At 45.0% G+C, this 22814-nt stretch overlaps 1 protein-coding gene across 3 annotated transcripts; it reads right to left on the minus strand.

The window, feature by feature from the left end:
• Window positions 1–1582: 1582 nt before the first annotated feature.
• On the minus strand, window positions 1583–21883 carry TPST1 (tyrosylprotein sulfotransferase 1). Of its 3 annotated transcripts, none has more exons than XM_071574831.1 (6): window positions 21039–21883; window positions 17319–17517; window positions 6129–6179; window positions 4788–4858; window positions 3713–3760; window positions 1583–2084 (listed from the first exon to the last, which is right to left on the minus strand). In XM_071574831.1, exons 1-4 carry the CDS (start codon window positions 21881–21883, stop codon window positions 4814–4816), a joined length of 1140 nt encoding a protein of 379 aa, XP_071430932.1. In that variant the 3' UTR covers window positions 1583–2084; window positions 3713–3760; window positions 4788–4813. The 3 variants fall into 3 exon arrangements, with proteins under 3 accessions (XP_071430932.1, XP_071430934.1, XP_071430933.1); XM_071574832.1 differs by having other exon boundaries at window positions 2068–2084; window positions 4804–4858; XM_071574833.1 differs by lacking the exon at window positions 4788–4858.
• Window positions 21884–22814: the final 931 nt, after the last annotated feature.

Genomic DNA, 22814 nt, shown 5'->3' on the forward strand with positions numbered 1-22814 from the left:
CCACCTTCAACCGGAGCATGGGATGAACTAACGAGGTGCGGTATAAAAATAGTAATCAAAAAAGCGGAGTAGCAAAGAGGAGAAGCCTCGCTGTTCTCTTTGCACTGCGTTATGTAAAATCCCCTTTTCCAGGATTGCTGGAGTGTCTCCAGCAGCGTCACAACACCACAACAAAGACATTACCCTGCCAGAGGATTTAGCTCTAACCCTGCAAGCTCCTTCTCTCACATCACCATCAAATAGGAAGAGAGAAGGATTATTTGCACAAGTGCATCTGGTGCATTTATTTATCGACTATATCAATGTGCTTCCATCAAAATCAGGAAGGAGAAACTTTTGAGAGATGCGATTAACTATTCTGACTTTATAATTCTGCTAATCACTCATTGTGCACATCGTGAGCCTGTCTGTAGGTCTCACCTCTTAAAGGAAATGCTGCAAGATGAAAATGAACACAGACAGAACCTGGATGCTCTTGGGCAAACAGATACTCTTCAGAGAGATGATCAGATCAAAATCTTCACGTTGTGTGGGTGTCCACAGCCTTCTTTCACCAAAATGTCACCAAAATCCTCTGCCGGGGATGGAGATGGGGCAGCGGGGCCGCCTCAGCCCACCCTCCCCTGCCCGGGGGGAGCTCCGCGAACGGCCCCGGCATCACCGAGCGCCCATGCGGGTCCCGCGCGGGCGGCCCCGGGATTGGCCCCGGGAATGGCACCGGGATTGGCACCGGGACCTGCCACCCCCAAAACTGCCCAGCTGGGGCTCAGGTTCGTCCCTCAGTCCCGCGCAGCCCCGAGGCACCCGCCCAGCATTAATTAATGGCCCGTAATGAGCGGCCGGCGCTGCCCCGGGCGGGCACCAGGGGAAGCCCCAGGCTCAGTTTTGGAGCGAGCGGAGCGAGAAGGACTCGGGAAATGGGAACCAAAGTGTAAAATTAATGCGGTGGCTGAAGGCACTTTGATGTTGTTCGTTCAGTGGTGGTTTTAGAGACTCGTTAATCATCTCAAATGGGGCAGTCGAAAGAAAGGGAGGGAAGGCAAAGCTGTTTGAGAGCCCAAGGGGCAGAATTTGTGCAAACACGAGTATTTGGGGAAGAATTTCTCTTAAAACCAGTGGGAAAAGCTGAGCTTACCTTCAGCATCATGAACGGAACAGAAAACCAGATGAAAACCATCTCAAAATGCCTTACCCGAATAACGATGTTCCACAGTGTATCCCAAAGTTTGGATGTTTGGGACACAACTTCCCTGCAGGGTTTCAGCAGCAGTTCCCCCCCAGCAGAACTCCCAACATAAATTGCTTTTGAGGCTCAAATTCAAGGGGCTAAAAACTACCCACGTCTTCCTGCAGTGAACAAATCTCATGTTATTTGCTTTATACCTCTCAGTGGGACGCTGCAATTTACTTTTTCCTCATCACATGGCTATTAAAAACAAACAAAAGGGATTAAATTGCAAACCTTAAAAAGAGATCCAAACACAGAACATAAGATCATATCTCCACTAATGCATCAATATCTTGAATCAGTTAAAGTCTTAACTCTGAAGCAAAACCACTAATAAATAAAACCCCCCAAAAATCACATTTAAAGCATTTATTTTGAAAAATAAAATACAAAAGATCATTGAATTGTAATTAGACATGTAATTTATCAACTTTTTTCTTTTTAAATAAAAGATATTTAACAATTTCCACATATGAATAAAACAAACAACTCTTCCACCAAAAATTTCTTGGGACAAGCACAGACCACTCTTGAAAGTTTCATACATTTAAAACCAAACTGCTACAAGAAACAAAACAAAAAATAATAAAATCTTTGAAGATGGAGCTTTGTAAGACAGAGCAACATCAGACAGGCATTGCTTTGCATGTTTTAAAACCTTAAAAAAATAGTTGTGTGAATGCAATACATTTCTCTACCTTAACATCAGTGTTTTTGTTTTCTTTTGAACAATTCCCACGTGCTCAAAACTTTGAACAAAACCAGGAGTGAAATGGGAGAGAAAACTGTGAAGGAAGAGGCCATGGGCAGCACAGCCTCAGGGAACATTCCCACTGGAAAGGCAGCAGTCCATTTCCTACAGAAAAAGAAAAATAAAGGTATGTTTGAGCTTCCCAGGCAATACTGGGCTCTTACCCTCCAATGACAAAGCAGAATGAAGAGCAAACACTGTTCTTTTTTTGGTGAAAAGCCACTGCCAAGACTAACCACAACATTTTCCTGTAAGGAATGTGTCTGCTTTGTCCATCCTTTGTCATTGGAGTGACTTCTTTAGAGGCAAGAAATATACTGATTTTCCACTGACACTCCAAACACTGTGATGAGTGGGCTGTGCTGACATGCTGGAAGTGTCTCCCCACAAAGGACCAGGGGAAGTCACTGCTGGGAAGTTCACAGTTTGGTTTCTCAGAAACTGGGCAGCAGCTTTAGACAGAAATATTGCAGTTTTAAAGGCATTTTTCAGAGCTAAGTGGCAAAATGAAGTTGATGTTTTAGTCATTTGAACACTGACTCCATGGGAAGATTATGGTTTCTTTATTGATTTCAGAGTGAGGGCCTGCAATTAATCTTAGGAAAGCTTTTATGTCCATTATTGCTCAGTGGTGCAATGCCTGTGGCTATATTTAGGGGCCATGCAAGGATCTATTCTGGGTATTTTGGTGGGGCCTGTTGCTTTTGGCTATATTTAAACTGGATGCATTTTGCCATCTTGTTGTCCAGCCAGAATATCTGATAACACAGTTGACAAGTGAAAATCCTGCATTAATACAGTAAATCCTGCACCAGTCCTTCCTTAACTGGTCTGGAATTTACTGCACAGTCTTGCCATTGTTTAATCAATTACTACCAAGGCTGGAGAAGGGACTGGAGCACAAGTGCTGTGGGGAGAGGCTGAGGGAGCTGGGGGTGTTCAGCCTGGAGAAGAGGAGGCTCAGAGGTGACCTCAGCACTGTCTGGAACTGCCTGAAGGGAAGTTCTGGCCAGGTGGGGGTTGGTCTCTTCTCCCAGGCACTCAGCAACAGGACAAGGGGGCACGATGGGCTCAAGCTCTGCCAGGGGAAATTGAAGTTGGAGAGCAGAAACAAATTCTTTGCAGAGAGAGTGCTCAGGGATTGGAATGGGCTGCCCAGAGAGGGGGTGGATTCCCCATCCCTGGAGGTTTTTAAACACAGATTGGACGTGGCACTGAGTGCCATGATCTGGTAAAGGGACTGGAGTTGGACCAAGGGTTGGACTCGATGATCTTGGAGGTCTTTTCCAACCCAATCCATTCTATGATTCTGTGATTCTAAGTTCATTAAACTTACTGAATACAGGACACATTAAAAGCAAACTATACACAGCAGTTCATCTTTTGCACTTTCCACTATCAAGAAAGGACAATTACTTTAAAAACAAAAAGACACTGTCAAGGAAGAGATATCTTTAAAGCTGCACTGTTTCTTCATTTTAAAAAGTGTAGTTTTAGGTACTCCTTCCTTTTCAAGCTCTAAAATAGTGCTGACAATCCAGTCACAGCAAATCCTGGAATTGTGATGGGCCAGGTAGGACTGCACTTACCTCAAGGTGATTTTTACAGACTCTGAGTCAAGATCTGTCCTTCATATTTTTCTTACCCAGAATATTACATGGAGTTACAAAAAACAATCATCTTAACTAAATTAAGAGCACTAAAGGAGCAAAGCTGCAAGGCTTTTACATTACCTTCTGTGCAAGAAATGTCCATTTTATCTTCTATTCCATAGGTTCAGTCTGTCAAATAAATAATTACAATTAGCTATTTTACATTAGAGGAAAAAATACCATTATCAGCACCAAGGCTTGTACTTCAAACCACTGATTTATGTAACATAGGTATGTTAATTTTAACTTTATTATAACAATAAAGGAGAACACTATCAACTTCTACTCCAGGGTCAGGTTCTGTGGTTTAAGAAATATTCTTTTACTGTTTCTCAGAGCTTATTTTTGCCTTTTAGATGATCTTTCTTTACCCAGGATAAATCTCAGAGTCTGGTAAGCACTGTCATGTCCCCAGCTAAGTGTATAAATGCACCTCCTGGAATTCAGCAGAGCCTCACTTGGAACCCTCCTGTCCCATGGAGTGAAAGGACATTTACTTGTTACAGTGGCCCAGGTTCTTCTGAAGTACCACAAGATAACTGGAAACCAGAAATACTGTAATTTAACCAACAGACACTGCATGAAGATCAAGGATTTGAAGGATTTAATCAAGGATTTGAAGGATTCAATCAGGGATCCATTCACAGGATTTATTTCCCAGCACACACAGGGTGCTCAGGTTTGAGGGTAACTCATGTCCCTGCATTTCCATGAATCCCTACCAGAAATATTTAATCTGTTCTGACACACCCTATTCCTGCAGCAACTGGGTGTAGATGATCTTGAAATAACCACAGTAATGGCACGGGAGAGCATCAGAACCAACCCCAGCAGGATGGCTCAGCACAGTTGGCTGACAGGACTGTTAAGCAGCACATTAAGGACATTTAACCAGCACTTTTTGGGCTAAGCTGCAGAGATTGGGGCCAGCAGAGAGGGACAGTAGTGTGGGCACAGCCCGGGCAGCTGCGTGGTGCCAGGTGTGGAATGGCCCTGCAGAGCTGAGCACAACTTGCCAAGCAGGAGCACCAACTGATCCAAGGGCAGAGCAGCCAGCCAGGAAAAAGCCAAGCCCACATCAGGGGACATCACACAAAGACTCATCAGAAAGATTTGGTGCCCACAGCAAAGGTATATTCTGAAAACATGAAACTACAGCTATTGGACTTTACTGATCCATGTTCATTTTATCTTGCCACGGGTCTTCCTTTCTATTGTCTTCCTTGGCTGGAACAAAAGAAACCAGTTTTGCTTTTTTAAACAATTAATTTCGTTTGAAGGAACAGAGTAAGTCAAAATGCTTTGTCTGCACGTGGTGGATTCCCCTGTGTGTCCTTAACCTTTGTGCCTCCCACATGGAGGAGCTGTGGCTGCCCCAGCCCTGGGAGTGTCCAAGGCCAGGTTGGACAGAGCTTGGAGCAATCTGGGACAGTGGAAGGTGTCCCTACCCATGGCAGGGGAAGGACCAAGTTGAGCTTTAAGGTCCCTTCCACCCCAAACCATTCCATGGTTCCATGACACTCCATGGCTGGGAGAAGGTCCCACCAGGTGTTTCCATGGCTGAGAGAAGATACCACCAGGTGTTTCCATGACATTCCATGGCTGGGAGAAGGTCCCACCAGGTGTTTCCATGACATTCCATGGCTGGGACAAGGTCCCACCAGATGTTTCCATGACATTCCATGGCTGGGAGAAGGTCCCACCAGGTGTTTCCATGGCTGAGAGAAGATACCACCAGGTGTTTCCATGACATTCCATGGCTGGGAGAAGGTCCCACCAGGTGTTTCCATGACATTCATGGCTGGGACAAAGTCCCACCAGGTGTTTCCATGACACTCCATGGCTGGGAGAAGGTCCCACCAGGTGCTTCCATGACACTCCATGGCTGGGAGAAGGTCCCACCAGATGTGCAGTCTGAGAGCCCCATGAGAAGGATTTTGGTTTTCCAACTTTTTTTGCCCAAGTCAGGCCCCTTGGGGAGCTGATGACAATTAACAGCTTTTGAAGCACCAAATTCTGAGTGCTCAATAAAATAGGAAGTTGAGCAGCTCCCTTATTATTAAATCAACACACCAACCCTCCCCAGGGCTGAGCTGGGTTTGTTGGTTATGTCTGATAACATTATTATTTCTTTTTAAGGTCTCTCAGTACTCCTCTCTCTGTTCTCTTTACTATCCTGGCTTTAAACCTTTCCATGCAAGGTAACAAAAAATAAAAGCTCCTCTACAAATAACACACTTTGCAATGTCATCTGCAAAAGAAACTCCAATTTCCTTGAGTTTCACAGCAATATTCAGGCAGCTCAGGCTGACAAGCACCACGCTGAGGTTACACAGGGACTCAAGAGAGGTTTGGACCTGGAGATTCCTCCTCATGGCCAAGCTGCTCTCTTGTCATCAATCAGAAAACCAAGTTCATGAAGAAGTGGTTTATAAAGCCTGTTTGTACATTCATTTCCTCCTACATCTGCAAAAAGGAAATTAATTCCATACTGTACCTGTGGCACTTCTTTAAGGAAGTCAGGAAGCTGAAATTCCCCTTTATAGACCTGGAAAAACAAACAGAAAATACACTGCTCAAAGCTCTCATTCACTACTGTGTGAAATGTTCAAGAGCTTGACAAGGGAAGGGAAAAAAAAAACCAAAGAAAAAAGATTTTTCTGTGTTGTTACCATCCAGTAATGCCAGAACAGATCTACCTGCAAGGTGAACAGGGTGTTGGTAAATCAGGTTTTATCCCCAAGGTTTGGCTCCCCAAAGCAGTTCTGCAGCTGCTCCCTCAGTTCCAGAACCATAAAGAGTGACCATCCCAATGTCATGAATTCTTTGTGCTTCTGTATAAGCATTTAAAAAGAAAAACTAAAATAAGAAAAAAGAGGAAAAAAAGAAAAAAGAGGAAAAAAAGAAAAAAGAGGAAAAAAAAGAAAAAAGAGGAAAAAAAGAAAAAAGAGGAAAAAAAGAAAAAAGAGGAAAAAAAGAAAGAGGGAGGGAAGGAAAGAAAAGAGGGAGGGAAGGAAAGAGGGAGGGAAGGAAAGAGGGAGGGAAGGAAAGAGGGAGGGAAGGAAAGAAAAGAGGGAGGGAAGGAAAGAAAAGAGGGAGGGAAGGAAAGAAAAGAGGGAGGGAAGGAAAGAAAAGAGGGAGGGAAGGAAAGAGGGAAGAAAAAAGATGAAAAAAAGAAGGAAGAAAAAAAGAAGGAAGAAAAAAAGAAGGAAGAAAAAAAGAAGGAAGAAAAAAGGAAAAAAAAAAGGCACAAATCCACTTAGAAAAATTCTATAAAGCCACAAAATGGAAATGGGGCTACTCCAAAGCCTCTGGTTTGCAGCAGAGGGAGAGAGCTCAGGAAATCAGGGGATGCTGATTCACAACATGCATTTTCTCTGCCTCCCTGTGACCAGATGAGCAGAACAGACACATCCTGGTCGGGTCCATGAACTCCCACTTAAAATCCAACCCCAACAGGCACAGCTCTCATTTGTATTCAGCCAAGGGCTACTGTCACTGCCATGGAAACCTTAATGAAAGTCACCCTGGTCAGAAATTCAGCCTGTGGCTCTTGGGAGACCATAAATATTTATAAATGAAGGAGAGGATTTCACATTTGCAGCTTTTAACCAAGCCCTTAAAATGCAGGCTGTGTCCAGGAGAGCAGCAATGGAAGGTACAAACGAGCAACATTATCACACCAAGAAATGTTACAGAATAACAGACAGGATCCTTCACCTTTTCTGGCAAATCCTTGCAATCATCAGCTGGGAATTCTCAAACAAAATCCTGGGGGTGGGACCTTATGACTCAGAACACAGTGGGCAAAACCATGTCTGTCTCTCTAGAAACCTCCTCCTCCTCCTTGCCCTTCTCCTGCAATTATAACTCAGTCTATTTTTTATATTCTATCTCTATATGCAGATATATATGTATATATTATATCTATATATGTCTGCTCTAAAATATGTGTATATCTATCCATCCATCCATCTATCCACATTTATCACAGTAATGCCCTTTGTAGGAACAGCATTTACTCCTAATAGTGGACAGCCAAGGGCATTGATCCATCTGGAAGAAAAATAATGTCCCAGCCTGGAAAAAAAATGTTTTATTTGATACTATATTCCCATGAAATAGCACTAATTACACCCCCCAGTTTCCAAAGGCAAAGCTCACCAGTGGCAGGCCCAAGATTGGGTTTAACACACAAATTAAGAGCTGGATTAAGAGCTGGCTGGAGGGTTGGGCCCAGAGGGTGCTGGTGAACGGAGCTGCATCCAGCTGGTCACCAGTGGTGTCCCCAGGGGTCTGTGTTGGGTCCAGTCCTGTTTAACATCTTTAGTGATGATTTGGATGAGGGGATTGAGTCCATCAGCAGCAAATTTGCTGATGACACCAAGCTGGGAGGGAGTGTCGACCTGCTGGAAGGCAGGAGGGTCTGCAGAGGGATCTGGATAGACTTGAGAGATGGGCTGATTCCAATGGGATGAGGTTCAACAAGGCCAAGTGCAGGTCCTGCCCTTTGGCCACAACAACCCCCTGCAGCGCTCCAGGCTGGGCACAGAGTGGCTGGAGAGCAGCCAGGCAGAGGGACCTGGGGGGACTGAGGGACAGGAAGCTCAACAGGAGCCAACAGTGTGCCCAGGTGGCCAAGAAGGCCAAGGGGATCCTGGCCTGGATCCAAACTAGCGTGGCCAGCAGGCCCAGGGCAGTGACCCTTCCCCTGGACTCTGCCTTTGGGAGGTCACACCTTGAGTGTTGTGTTCAGTTCTGGGCCCCTCAGTTCAGGAAAGAGATTGAGGAGCTGGAGCGGGGCCAGAGAAGAGCAACGAGGCTGGAGAAGGGACTGGAGCACAAGTGCTGTGGGGAGAGGCTGAGGGAGCTGGGGGTGTTCAGCCTGGAGAAGAGGAGGCTCAGAGGTGACCTCAGCACTGTCTGGAACTGCCTGAAGGGAAGTTCTGGCCAGGTGGGGGTTGGTCTCTTCTCCCAGGCACTCAGCAATAGGACAAGGGGGCACGATGGGCTCAAGCTCTGCCAGGGGAAATTGAAGTTGGAGAGCAGAAAAAAATTCTTTGCAGAGAGAGTGCTCAGGCATTGGAATGGGCTGCCCAGAGAGGGGGTGGATTCCCCATCCCTGGAGGTTTTTCAACTGAGCTTGGCCGTGGCACTGAGTGCCATGATCTGGTAAAGGGACTGGAGTTGGACCAAGGGTTGGACTCGATGATCTCGGAAGTCTTTTCCAACCCAATCCATTCTATGATTCTAAATGTGCCTAATTTCAGTTCAGAACTGACATTACCTACAGGCTGGTTTGGTCAGGACTGAGACTGCAGAGAAACTGGTTTAAAGGAGTTCCCAAAGCCCTGAGCAGTCCCTGTTGAACCCAAAGCCAGGGATCAATGGCAGTCCAGAAGTTCTAAAAACAATAACTCCATCTGCAGCCAAAGAAATGAAAGGTTCAAAATTCAATTTGTAAGTTTAAAACACATTACTCAGAGTGGCATTAAAGAGACAGAAGCACAGCATTGGAATGATTTCCAGTCCAAGAATTCAGTAAAATTGAGAAGAAATGGTGTTAACCATTTCTAAGGGAATTCATTTTCTAAGTCCAAATGGAATTCCAAAAGAAAGGGATTTTAAGTCTGGGTCGGTTTGTTGTTCACTGTTGGCAGCATTAAAAACAAAAATAAATCAACAAAACACATTCTTATAACCAAATAAATGCACATTATTCTCAGAAAGAGATCAGAAAACAAGTTGCACATTCAGTTGTCTGAGAAAACCCTTTCAAACACCCAGGGAGAGTTTGAGAAGCATAACACAGAAGAGCAACCTGTAATTCATCCTTACAGATGATAAAAAGCACTCTCTGCTTTTCACCCACTTTGGAAAGAGCCACATCACATTTGCCCAGTTCCAGTCTCAGAGATAATGGGTTTTTTTTGTGTAAAAGTCACCCTGCAATTGATGTGCCTGGACTTGGTACACCTCAAAACAAAGTTGCAGAGCACAAGTTTATTGTCAGAAAAAGGAAGACCAGTGGCAAAAACTGTGCAGAGCCCCCTTTCTACAACCAAACTTCTACTGCCCAGCACCCCCTCAACCTGCCCTGAACTTCCAGAGCAGCTCACAAGGTTTACACAGTTCCCACCTCTCTGCTGAGCTGCCCAGGAAGGGCCAGCTGAGATGGAAATATTTACACCCAGTAGGGACAACACAGAGAGCAGCATTTTAGGCAGCCCAGGAATATCTGCCAAATAGCAGCTTGCAACCCTACCTCCTTCTGGTCTGGTTGTTTTTAACTCCTCAGGCATTACTGATGGGTTTGGGCTTTTTAATTTTGCAAAAATGAGGTATCAGGACCTCTGGAGAAAAACTGTGTGGTTGGGAATCCACATGCTGGAAGAAACACCCAGTGGAGAGGGTATTAAACAAAAGTACAGGACACTGAGAAAATCTGTGCAGTTGGAGGTCACAAGTGAGATGAAATAACCCCCCAATTCTTGTTTTAAAGAGCAGAGAAGTTGCCCACCAAGCCAAATGCCTTTCTGATGAGGTTGACAAGTGTAAATGGAGACACTGGGCCTTCCAGCCACCACCACACATCTCTGACAGCAGAGTTATCCTCATGGATAAATGATATCAAATATACTTTGTGCCCTTTATCACAGACTGTTTCTGTCTTTAAAAATCTCTTGAAATCAGAGTTGTCCTAAATGTTTTGAGTCTTAACAAGAGATGTTTCCTCACAATTTAAACCAGGCATGAAACTACAGTGAGTAAAACTGGTTGTTTTTTTTTTTTCTCAGATGTTACTGCAGAAAATGCCACCAACTGAACACAAAAGACACAAACCAGAGCCAGGTAACAGCTCTGGGATGTGATGAGAGGAACCTCCTGTATCCCAACAGTCCTGATGAAACCCCAGCTGTTCCACAGAGGTCTGTGCATCCCTCTCCTGCTCTCACCAGGGCAAGGAACACAACTCCAGGAAGAAGTTAAAAGAACTTACTAGACTGTGTGTTCCAAGCATACAAATTCATTTTGAGGGAAGGCTGTGCCAAAGAAAAGCTGCTGGAATGTGTTACAGATGGGAGAGGAAACCACTCAGCCAACCATAACCCAGCAATGCTGCAGTGGGAGCTGCTCTGCCCTGCTGGGCTGTGCTGGGGAACTGCTGACACACAAACCCAACTCTGACAGGGACATGGGAGACACTTCTAAGGGAAAATGGTTCTCCTCTGGTATTTCATCACATGGTGGTTGGGCAACCAGCTCACACTGCTCAATTATTGGTATTTTCTGCCCCGTTTGCAGATGGAAACTCCATGAAAACTACTTGAAAGGAGGTTGTAGGCAGGTTGGGATTGGTCTCTTCTTTCAGGCAACCAACAGTAGGACAAGAGGGCACAGCTTGAGCTCTGCCAGGGGAGGTTTAGGTTGGATATCAGGAAGAAATTCTTTGCAGAGAGAGTGCTCAGGCATTGGAATGGGCTGCCCAGAGAGGGGGTGGATTCCTCATCCCTGGAGGTTTTTAAGATCTGACTGATGTGGCACTGAGTGCCATGATCTGGTAAAGAGACTGAAGCTGGACCAAGGGTTGGACTTGATGATCTCAGAGGTCTTTTCCAACCCAATCCATTCTGTGATTCTGTGATTCTGTGGATGTGGCACTGAGTGAGAATCCACCACATCTTGATCCAACCCTACTGTGATCACCAGCCCAGGGCACAGAGTGCCCTGGGCTGGTGATCACAGTGGGGTTGGATCAAGGGTTGGACTTGATGCTCTCAGAGGTCTCTTCCAACCCAACTGATTCTCTGATTTCCTTAAGGATGTTGTTGTCCTTGATGTAGAATTGGTTAAACTGGGGAAAAAAGCAGTAGCCAGTTCTGTATCTATAATGAAGAAGCTCTTGCAATCATTATAAAATTAACAGACTTCCAAGCAAAGCCCAGCCCAGAACTGTGCTGAGGAAAGGTCACATGCAGGGCTTGCTGAGCAGCACAACCCTGGCCAGCCCCTGTTCCCTCTGCTCTGCATTCCTTAACTGAGACAAGATAAACCACATAAAAGATATTATTGTCAGGCTTAACATAACACAGATAAACAGAGGGAAGGGCTTTGTTATTGGAACCATCAGGCAGGTCTGTTGTGCTCTGACAGCTCTGGAGCAGATTCTGTCAGAGATTTCTTATTCCAGCACTGGAGACCAACACGAGGGAGGTGAATTTGGCTTCAGGCTCTGTGAGTTCCTAAAACAAAAGCAGAGCTAAGATGACAAAGCACAAACACTGGTTGTATCTCATTAACTTTGTGCTGGGCTCCAGGAGCACAGAAAAGCAACCTCAGCGTTTTGGGGTCCTAGACAGGTAACAGCAAAGTGGAACAATCCAAATTTAGCCAAGAGCATTGCTTTCCTTGCATAGATAGAATTTCTAATTTAAGCACTGTACCTTTGCTGGAGAGAATCAGCATTTTGTCATTAGACTGAGGGAAAAAAAATATTTAAGCTGTACATATGCAAGTGACCAGCAGGGGACAGAAAAGGAGAAAAGAGGAAAACCAAGAACAAGACCTGACTGCTCAGAAGGCTTAGAAGAAAATAATATTTTGCACCACACCAGCCACTTCTTTCCATTTTTCTTCAGTACCAGCCCTTGTTTTAGGCACTTTGACACAGTTGGTTTTTACCTTCTGGACTGAGAGCAGCAGCTTGGAAATTGCTGAACTGGATTTTCACTGCCCAGCCCAATTTGCAGCCTCCAAGAACTCACAGACTTTGCTCAGTGCAGTAGAAATAAAACTCTACAGCTGCATTTAATCACATTTGAGAACAAAGACATCTTGCAGTTGAAAGTTTGGAATATTTTAAAATTATCTTCTACAAGGGAGCAACACAAAATCCTCACGATAAAATCCTGCCCTGCCTGAATTCCAAAGAGGCTTTTTAGCTACAAGGATGTGTTGCATCCTGAACAATTTTCATGCCACTTATCTTTATGCAATGAACTGGATGACAATGTTGTTGCATCTCTAGGTGGAGTCAGAATCTCCCCTGCCAATAATTTGGGCTTCCACCCTCTTGTTGCAACTTCCACACTCAATTTAAGCAGCAATTACATAACCCCCAAAAAAACTGAGCAACTCCTATTAAAAAAAAAATTAAAATAATCAGTTATTCCCCCTTAGTGTTTGCCAGGCATGGACAAAATCCTTTATCTGAAGTGCTACTCATGCCATTTTAATTGGCCTAAGAAACTGTGATTTATTAGAGTATTAAGTGTCAGAAAATCCAACATTTATTCCAAGTTAGTCACTCTAAGGGGTTACTACCCCAACACTGCAGTTCAGCTTTAGAAGTCTAAACTTGAATTGTATTCATTGAAAACAGATAAAGTTTAAAGCCTTGGAAACCACAAATATAAATATAATAGAATTGCTTGCAAAGTGAAGCAACAAATGGTTACAAGATACATTTATTCCTACTATGTACTGAAAAGTAGCTCTGGAAAAATTTAATTTGGACAGTTTCATCTTCAACAAAACACCCAGGGCAAAATTCTCTGCCAAACTACCCCAGGTGAAGAAATCCAAAGAAATCAAGAGCAAAGGATTTACAAATTCACAGGAACACACTTAACTTGCCAAATGCCAGTTCCAAAAGGCTGGGAAAATCTAGACATGTTTATTTATCTATTTAAATCAATGCTCCCTTTTCCAAGCTGCAGCAGCAAGGAATGAATTCAACAAACCCCTGCAGTGCTCCAGGCTGGGCACAGAGTGGCTGGAGAGGGACAGGCAGAGGGACCTGGGGGGACTGAGGGACAGGAAGCTCAACAGGAGCCAACAGTGTGCCCAGGTGGCCAAGAAGGCCAATGGGATCCTGGCCTGGATCAAAACTAGCGTGGCCAGCAGGCCCAGGGCAGTGACCCTTCCCCTGGACTCTGCCTTGGGGAGGCCACACCTTGAGTGTTGTGTTCAGTTCTGGGCCCCTCAGTTGAGGCAAGAGATTGAGGGGCTGGAGCGGGGCCAGAGAAGAGCAACGAGGCTGGAGAAGGGACTGGATGTGGCACTGAGTGTCCTCTGAAACACCTCCAGGGACAGAGAATCCAACATGTCTTGATCCAACCCCACTGTGATCACCGGCCCAGGGCACTGAGTGCCCTGGGCCGGTGATCACAGTGGGGTTGGATCAAGGGTTGATGATCTCAGAGGTCTCTTCCAATCCAACTGAGAAGAACAACGAGGCTGGAGAAGGGACTGGAGCACAAGTGCTGTGGGGAGAGGCTGAGGGAGCTGGGGGTGTTCAGCCTGGAGAAGAGGAGGCTCAGAGGTGACCTCAGCACTGTCTGGAACTGCCTGAAGGGAAGTTCTGGCCAGGTGGGGCTTGGTCTCTTCTCCCAGGCACTCAGCAATAGGACAAGGGGGCACGATGGGCTCAAGCTCTGCCAGGGGAAATTGAAGTTGGAGAGCAGAAAAAATTCTTTGCAGAGAGAGTGCTCAGGGATTGGAATGGGCTGCCCAGAGAGGGGGTGGATTCCCCGTCCCTGGAGGTTTTTCAGCTGAGCTTGGCCATGGCACTGAGTGCCATGATCTGGTAAAGGGACTGGAGTTGGACCAAGGGTTGGACTCGATGATCTTGGAGGTCTTTTCCAACCCAATCCATTCTGTGATTCTATGATTGAACACAAGTTCAGGGAAGAGAAGGGGAAACCCAGAGGGCACCACACACTGTCCCTGATGGGCAAAGCTGGCACAGCCCAGTTGGTGCCTCCTCTCCCTCTCCCCAAACACCTTCAAGTGTTTTCATGTGTCTGTTTCCCACTCCCAAATAAAAACAAACTAAAGATGCAGAGGGACCAAACCAAAGCATTTTTCAGCAGTGAGTCAGTTCCTCTGGGCACCAACCAGGATATCAGTTATTTCCCATGTCCAGGGCTCATTTCCTCCCCTGGCACTGCCAGGGGTGCCCAGCCTGAGGGAAGGGATCTGAGCTGGGAAAGCCTCCCAAGCTGAGCCCTGGGAAGGCAGAACATCCCCAGGCAAGGGCAAGGACAGAGGACACAAAGGGCTGAGCTGGGATTTGCTGGGAACCAGCTGGGGGCAAACAAAGGGGAGGAATTTGGGCTGTGCCAGTGCCCAGACTGATCTGAGCCCTGTTCAAACACTCCTTGGGGGGCACACACCAATTTGGGAAACCCTCACGTTGCCCCTTTTCAAATATCCTCTCCAATATTCCCTTTCAAAAGGAATAGTCAAAGTTTTGAAGCTTAACCATCTTTAATCCTTTCACTTTTTTTGGATTTTGGCCTTAATTCAGGACATCTCCCTCATCTCTATCAAACCACATGTGCAGATGTAATTTTGTTACAAAGAACAAGTGACTAGGAAAATATATGAAATATATTCTGGGTATTACAATAAGCAACAACACTAAAATCCTGTCTTGGGCTGTCAGTAAACATATTTAATTAAAATAGCAGCCAAAATATTACCAAGTGTTCCATATGTTTGAGATCAGCCATTACAGCAGCAACCTCCAGTTTTATCACAGCTGCTCTAAACATTAGTAAAAAACCAAATTATCCTTCAAAGTCAACTTGGAAAAAAGCCTCAAAACACTCCAGCCTTTGAAATTAGGTTGTAATTTATTTACAAGTTATGTTTGTGGCTTTATTACCTGAATTTCTCTCTTGTATTTTGAACTGAAATAGATTTCAAGAACCAACTGAACTCCAGGCAGTTTTTACAGCTTGGACTGAGATGGCCACAGAGAAGCCTCAGAAAAGTCATCAGATGCTGTAAAAACTTCTGTAATTTTATCAGGAAGACAAAACCAACCTTAAATTGTTGCAGTACAATAAAAATTTGGATTTTTAAGAGTAGAAAAGTTAGTTTGGGAGCCATTTAAAAAAGTAATAAAACCTCTAAATGCCAACCACTCTCCCTGCCAAAAAGGTGGGTCACCTTTTCCATGCTGAGCTACCAGTTATTAAAACAGCCAACCTGTAATAACTGAGCCTTTAATACACTGATCAATTGTTTATAATTTCCCAAGAAGAGCAACTAAAGAGAAATAATGCAAAAATATTTAGAGACTTCACAAAAAAAACCCCGTTTTTTTCCTCACTCTCAGCACACCAACTGATGTTTCCAGGATCAGGAGGCTGGTGGAAGACAGTCCTTTTAAATGGTTTAATTCAGTTTTTCCACTGATTACTTCAAAAGTCACTTTCTTTTAATAAGATAAACGTGCTCAGAGGAACAGAAGCAGAGTTAAGAATTCTATTTCAAACAATGGTAATGAACTTTTCAATGGATACCTCCAGGGATAAACAGCTCCATAGTCTGACTACTCCAATTCCAACAACATTAAATTCAGCCTAAAATCCTTGAGTTGAGTTTAATCAGCACCAGACCTTCCTCCATCTTTGGTTTGTTCTACAGCAAAGGATTGGAAAATTTTGATCATCTTGGGCCATTTTCTATGGGTCATTTCTCAAACTCCACCAAATATTTGGGGTGTCATTTTGTGACAGAGCTTCTGCCAACTCTCATATATAAAAACTGAGCTCATCCATCAAGTTGGACACCCAGACAAGAAAGGTTTTTTTCCACCACTAACCAGTTCTCCAACTATCTGGACAGTTCTCAGAGAGGTTCAACCCCACACTCCAAAAAGCTCCAGCCTGTGGTTGGGAGAAAGGAAGATGAACCCAACTGAAGACAAGCAGCAGGAGCCAAACTTTCAATGCTCAAGGTCCCAAAGAATTCTGGGTTTTTTTCCCCAGAACAAGGAAAACACATTGCTAAGTATCAAAAGGTATTAAAAACAGCCTTAAAACCCCCCAACAACCAAAACACAAGTCCCAACAACACAAGTTGTTGTACTCTGTACTCTGCCTTGGTGAGGCCACACCTTGAGTGTTGTGTTCAGTTCTGGGCCCCTCAGTTGAGGAAAGAGATTGAGGGGCTGGAGAGGGGCCAGAGAAGAGCAACGAGGCTGGAGAAGGGACTGGATGTGGCACTGAGTGTCCTCTTAAACACCTCCAGGGACAGAGAATCCAACATGTCTTGATCCAACCCCACTGTGATCACCAGCCCAGGGCACTCTGTGCCCTGGGCTGGTGATCACAGTGGGGTTGGATCAAGGGTTGATGATCTCAGAGGTCTCTTCCAACCCAACTGAGAAGAGCAACCAGGCTGCAGAAGGGACTGGAGCACAAGTGCTGTGGGGAGAGGCTGAGGGAGCTGGGGGTGTTCAGCCTGGAGAAGAGGAGGCTCAGAGGTGACCTCAGCACTGTCTGGAACTCCCTGAAGGGAAGTTCTGGCCAGGTGGGGGTTGGTCTCTTCTCCCAGGCACTCAGCAATAGGACAAGGGGGCACGATGGGCTCAAGCTCTGCCAGGGGAAATTGAAGTTGGAGATCAGAAAGAAATTCTTTGCAGAGAAAGTGCTCAGGCATTGGAATGGGCTGCCCAGAGAGGGGGTGGATTCCCCATCCCTGGAGGTTTCTAAACTGAGCTTGGCCGTGGCACTGAGTGCCATGATCTGGTAAAGGGACTGGAGTTGGACCAAAGGTTGGACTTGATGATCTTGGAGGTCTTTTCCAACCCAATCCATTCTATGATTCTAAGTCACAACAACACAAGTCACAACAACACAAGTCACAACAGTTAAACACCCCAAATCCTCACCCTCCTGGTGTTCTCCACGACTTTCTGGTCTGGCTTGCCATAGTTGGGGGGGTTGGCATAGGGGTCGTAGCCCAGCTTGGCCAGCATGGGGGCAATGACAGGCATGTCCTGCAGGACATCAGCAGGGATCTTGCCCACCCACTTGGTCAGAGCCTCCACATTCACCGGCTTGATCACTTGGTCAGTAGATCTTTCAACCCTGGAGAAGGACAAAGCAAGGTTATATTTGGCACTCCAACCATGGGATGAATACAGAGTTAATTTGTGTCAAGAACATAACAAGACATTCTGTGTTGCTTGATGAGGTAAAAATTTAGCAACAGAATGTCTCTGAGCTTATCAAATAATGTATAAAAAGTTGAAAAAGAAAAGAACTAAAGTTCATAACTAAACAGCCTGTATATATATGTGTGTGTATATAAAATAATATTAAATATTGTTATTAAATATTATTAAATAAATATATAAATATATAAAATAAATATATATAAAATATATAAAAATACATATATATGTATACGTATGTATAAAGTTGCCTAAAGGAATATTTGTGTCTGCACTGCAATTACTACCAGTAGTTGCAGATTTCTGACACAGATTTCACTTGACAGAGTTCATTTTGATTTCAAGTGAGTGAAAAATGTATTCTGAAACATTTATTTTCTATTAGCAGGTAATGGCATCATCATAAAGACTTTTTACTGGGATCTCTTTCTCAAAGTGTTTTTAAAGGCTTCAAACAACAAACTCTTGGCAAGTTTCACTTCAGAAAAGCCTCCAACAATTAAAACACCTCCAGGCATCTGATTCTGGACCTGCATCAGGTCTCTGAAGTGGATGCTGAGTTTGTCTGAAAGGTCTGCAGGTCTCCAAGGGCAGTGAAAGATGGTTGAGGTCTCTGCTTGTTTTCTGAAGTCTTTACACAGACCCCAGTCCTTGCAGATTGTAACAGCTCATCCTCTGAGTTCAGGGGTTTTCTACCCTACCTGACACCTTGCTGACAACTTGGGAGCTGATTTTATCAGGATTTTGATATTGCTCCCCTACAGAGGCCAGGCCTAAGTGGTGGCACTTTTGAAATGAAAATCACACTTCAATAGAGGTGATTTGGTATTGGTGAGATCCTCCTCCTGTCAGTATAACCTGCAATATAATTGGAGTGTTCTGCTTTTAAAATCCCATCATTAAAGAGCCTGAAGCCCTTGGTATGAGGCAAGTGTTAAAATGAGACAGAGTTGCAGGAGAGAACAGAATTCTGAATTTCCTTAATTATCTCTGATCTTCAGCACTGGCTCTTTGGAGGCAGCTCCAGGACCTGGGGATGCCAATCCCAGCAGGTTTTTATTGGGACAAGGACACCAGACTGGGAAAATCTCAAGGTTCCCCTGCACAATTCCAACTGGTGTCACAGAATGACACAACACTGACATTAAGCTCAAGGCTTTCACATTCACTGGTTTTTCTGCAGCTTTCTAAAGACTGAGTCACTGAAATCATTATCAAATCATAAAGGTCTCTTGCAACAGAAAAACAAACCTCACCACCTACTGCAAGGGGATTTAATTAAATAAAACCCACCCCAGACACAGCACTAATAACTCAATTCTTTTTCCACTATTGCCAGAGCCCTCTAAAATAAATTACTTTCCTGTATCATCTCATGAGAGATAATAAAAGCATAAAGAATTCTGTGAACAGACTGAATTGAGGGTCACAAGAACATGTCCTAAGTTGGAAGCTTTTACTGAAAAATAAACATCAAGCAACATTTCACCTTCAACAATCCATATTCTTAATTTTTAGAAACATGAACAAGTATTCTCAACTCCTCCCAACCCACTCCACCAGACTCAGCAAGAAATATTACTTGAGACTGGATGAGTTCAGCAGTTTTACAGTATAAAGGTCCATTAATTTTTAAAAACACTAATCTGGAAGCTCTAAGGGAATAATATTTTACTAGAAATGCCTTTATGAACAGTTATTTTTTACAGGACACTTAACAAAACTTGATGGGAATGGTGATGTGAAACCTCCAGACTAAGTATGTAACTATTACCTGAGTTTTAAGTTGTCTTTGTAGCTGCTGACTATGACTTGCTTTAAATCATATTCCAGTACAATATAATAGAGAATCCACTGTCACATCCATAGGCATTAAATAAAGAAAATCTCCCATTTTTTTTTTCTCAAAACTGCAGTTTAAAAATAAAAAATATACTCCCTGTGTAACAGTCTGACCTGTCTCTGCTCAGCCTCCTCTCCTTGCTGGACAAGGTACCTCTTCCTCAGAAGCTCTTGGCCAGTGAGGAACATTCCAAAATCACAAGCTGAGTAATTTAACTGGACATGCCTTACTGCTGGAATGGAGCTTTTTAATCAATATTTTACAAAATTAAACAAGACAAGCTGGTAGATCAGCAAAAACCAGAAGGAGAGTCAAACATTGACACCTTCCCCTGCCAGTGTAAAGCTGAGCCACCTTCTGTATTTCAGTTGTTCAGCTGCAAAGAGGGGCAAAGAAACCAGAGTGGTTTAACTTGAGAATTAATCTGATTTTCTTTTCACAGGACCCATCCAGGTTTTCTAAGCAGAGCTGGGTTGGTTTGTGAAAGCAGCTCAATCAGGTGCAGAGATGTTTGACAGAATAGAGAGAGATTTGCTTACACCAAGGTTAATTTTCATCCAAATGCTTGGCCTTTTGGGAGCACTTGCCAAGAGAAAAACACTCCAGCTCTGCTTTCTATTCTGCTGGAACAGCTTCTCAACTTTCCTGGAAGAGGCTGTTCTTGGCAAGTACAACTCAAAGGCCATTCTTCCACTGACAACAATATTGCTTCTGAAATCAAATGGATCATCTTGCTGGGATGGTAACCCCAGTCTAGATAAAACAATTCAGGTTTATTTGGGGGCACAGAGAAAAGCAAAGCTATATTGGAAGCAAGGCTGATACTGGACATCCAAATTCAAGTTAGCCTTGACCATCAGAAGTTTATTCAGGTGCTCCAGATGAGTGTCCCCATGTGCCCCATATGAGCTGTCCCCCAGATGTTGGTGGGACAGCTGGGCAGTGGAACCAACCAGACTGCAAATCAGAATCACAGAATGGATTGGGTTGGAAAAGACCTCCGAGATCATCAAGTCCAACCCTTGGTCCAACTCCAGTCCCTTTACCAGATCATGGCACTCAGTGCCATGGCCAAGCTCAGCTGAAAAACCTCCAGGGATGGGGAATCCACCCCCTCTCTGGGCAGCCCATTCCAATCCCTGAGCACTCTCTCTGCAAAGAATTTTTTTCTGCTCTCCAACTTCAATTTCCCCTGGCAGAGCTTGAGCCCATCGTGCCCCCTTGTCCTATTGCTGAGTGCCTGGGAGAAGAGATCAACCCCCACCTGGCCAGAACTTCCCTTCAGGCAGTTCCAGACAGTGCTGAGGTCACCTCTGAGCCTCCTCTTCTCCAGGCTGAACACCCCCAGCTCCCTCAGCCTCTCCCCACAGCACTTGTGCTCCAGCCCCTTCTCCAGCCTCATTGCTCTTCTCTGGACCTGCTCCAGCAGAGTTAACAACTCTTATGTTCCAGGTGCATCATAAACCACTTCCTTGAGGCATCATAAACCACTTATTGAGGCACCACCAGCATAAAAACTGAAACCAAGTTATGACTAGTACTCTGTAACCTCTTAGACCAATAGCAGCTAAAGGAGGAACGTTCATACTCACTTTGAAAGAGAAACCCCCCCTGCTTTGCCAATCATCTCTTCATGGTGCAGCACTGCTTGGTTCCATGGGATGTGGAGAAACTTGAGGAGAGTTCTCATCCACCTCTCAGGATGCAGCACGAGCTGCTCGTAGTGCACCATCATGCACCTCTCAAACCCCACCTCCATGCACTGGTTGTACATGGTTTCTATCGCCCGGTTCCACTTGGTCAGGCAGTCCCTGTAGCTGTTCAGGTCAAACCCAGCTATTGTGACCTTTCTGGAGATCATGGAGTGCACAGAGGCCCGGCCGTCCCGCACCATGAGGAGGAACTTGGCATTGGGAAAAATCCTGGCCAGGTAAGTCAAGGATTTCAAAGCGAAAGGGTCCTTGTTGCACAGGTAGGGCGCGGGCTCGCCGTGCTTGACGATGATCTCCAGCAGGAAGGCCTGCATGGCCGAGTCCAGCACCTCATCCGTCACCCCGGCCTCGTCCAGGCGCAGCTTCTCCTTGCTGGACCTGGCCCACATCTGCTTCACGGCCAGGATCCTGGGGATCACCCTGGTCTCCTCCCCGCAGCGCACGTCGGGGTGGGCGTCCAGCATGGCGCGCATCAGGGTGGTGCCGCTGCGAGGGACGCCCCCGATGAAGATCAAGGGCATGTCTTTGTTGTAGGCCAAGGCTCTGGTGGTGTTGGCAGCGGGCACGGCGCCCGCCGTGCCCCTGGGACCGTCCCCCCGTGGCGGGTGGCCGCGCTCCTCCATGCGGTGGTGGCACTCCATGGCGTGCTGGCCCAGGTAGAAGACGGTGACCGAGCTGAGCACCAGGCACGCCAGCAGCACGTTCTGCTTCAGTTTGCCAACCATTCTGGGAAAGTCTCTCACTCCAAACTAACTCAGAGACCACTATGGTGAATTATCCACTAGTTCACGTGCCATGGGAATCCTCCGAAGTAAATCAATGTCTGCCAAAACTGAAAAAAAATAAATTAGAACATTGTTAAGAACTATTGCAATAAATGGGCTGCCCAGAGAGGGGGTGGATTCCCCATCCCTGGAGGTTTTTCAGCTGAGCTTGGCCGTGGCACTGAGTGCCACGATCTGGTAAAGGGACTGGAGTTGGACCAAGGGTTGGACTTGATGATCTCGGAGTTCTTTTCCAACCCAATCAATTCTATGATTCTATGAATGAACACAGAAATTCTTTTTCCAAGCTGTAATGAGATGAGATTAAGGCTGAAAGCCCAAGATATGCAAAATAAACCCAAGGTTTCTCTCTTTTTTTTTTTCCTGCCTGCAAATAAACCCCACCTCCCCATGAGTAAGAGCTCTGAGCACGTTTGTCAACCTGAAGGATTAGAAAAGTTATTAATGCTCTGCTGTTAACAGCAACTAAAGTGAGAGCTTTTAAAAATCACAACAAGGCAACCAGCAATCCCTGGTCAGCATTTAAGCAGAGCTTTGAAATATTGTAGGGTTTTTAAGAACCTGAGGAGAGCAAAGTGCCACTCACCCTGCAAGCACAGGCAACTTTTTTTAATGAAAATACCCCCAAACAAACCAAACAACAAATACAATCACCCACCAAACCCAAACACAACCCCCTCACACACACAAGACAGTCTCAGGCTGAGGAATTGCAGATGATCACAGTGGCAGAGAGGCCTTTGGCAGCAAGTTTCAAATGACACACTAAAAAGAACTCCCAGAAACGTTTAAGTGTAACCCAAGAAAAAAAAAAAAGAAGTGAATTAGGATATACAAGTCTCATCACAAGAAAGTGCAGCCAAGCAGAATT

The sequence above is a fragment of the Pithys albifrons genome, chromosome 21 (genome assembly GCF_047495875.1).
Source record: "Pithys albifrons albifrons isolate INPA30051 chromosome 21, PitAlb_v1, whole genome shotgun sequence".
NCBI classification, from domain to species: domain Eukaryota; kingdom Metazoa; phylum Chordata; class Aves; order Passeriformes; family Thamnophilidae; genus Pithys; species Pithys albifrons.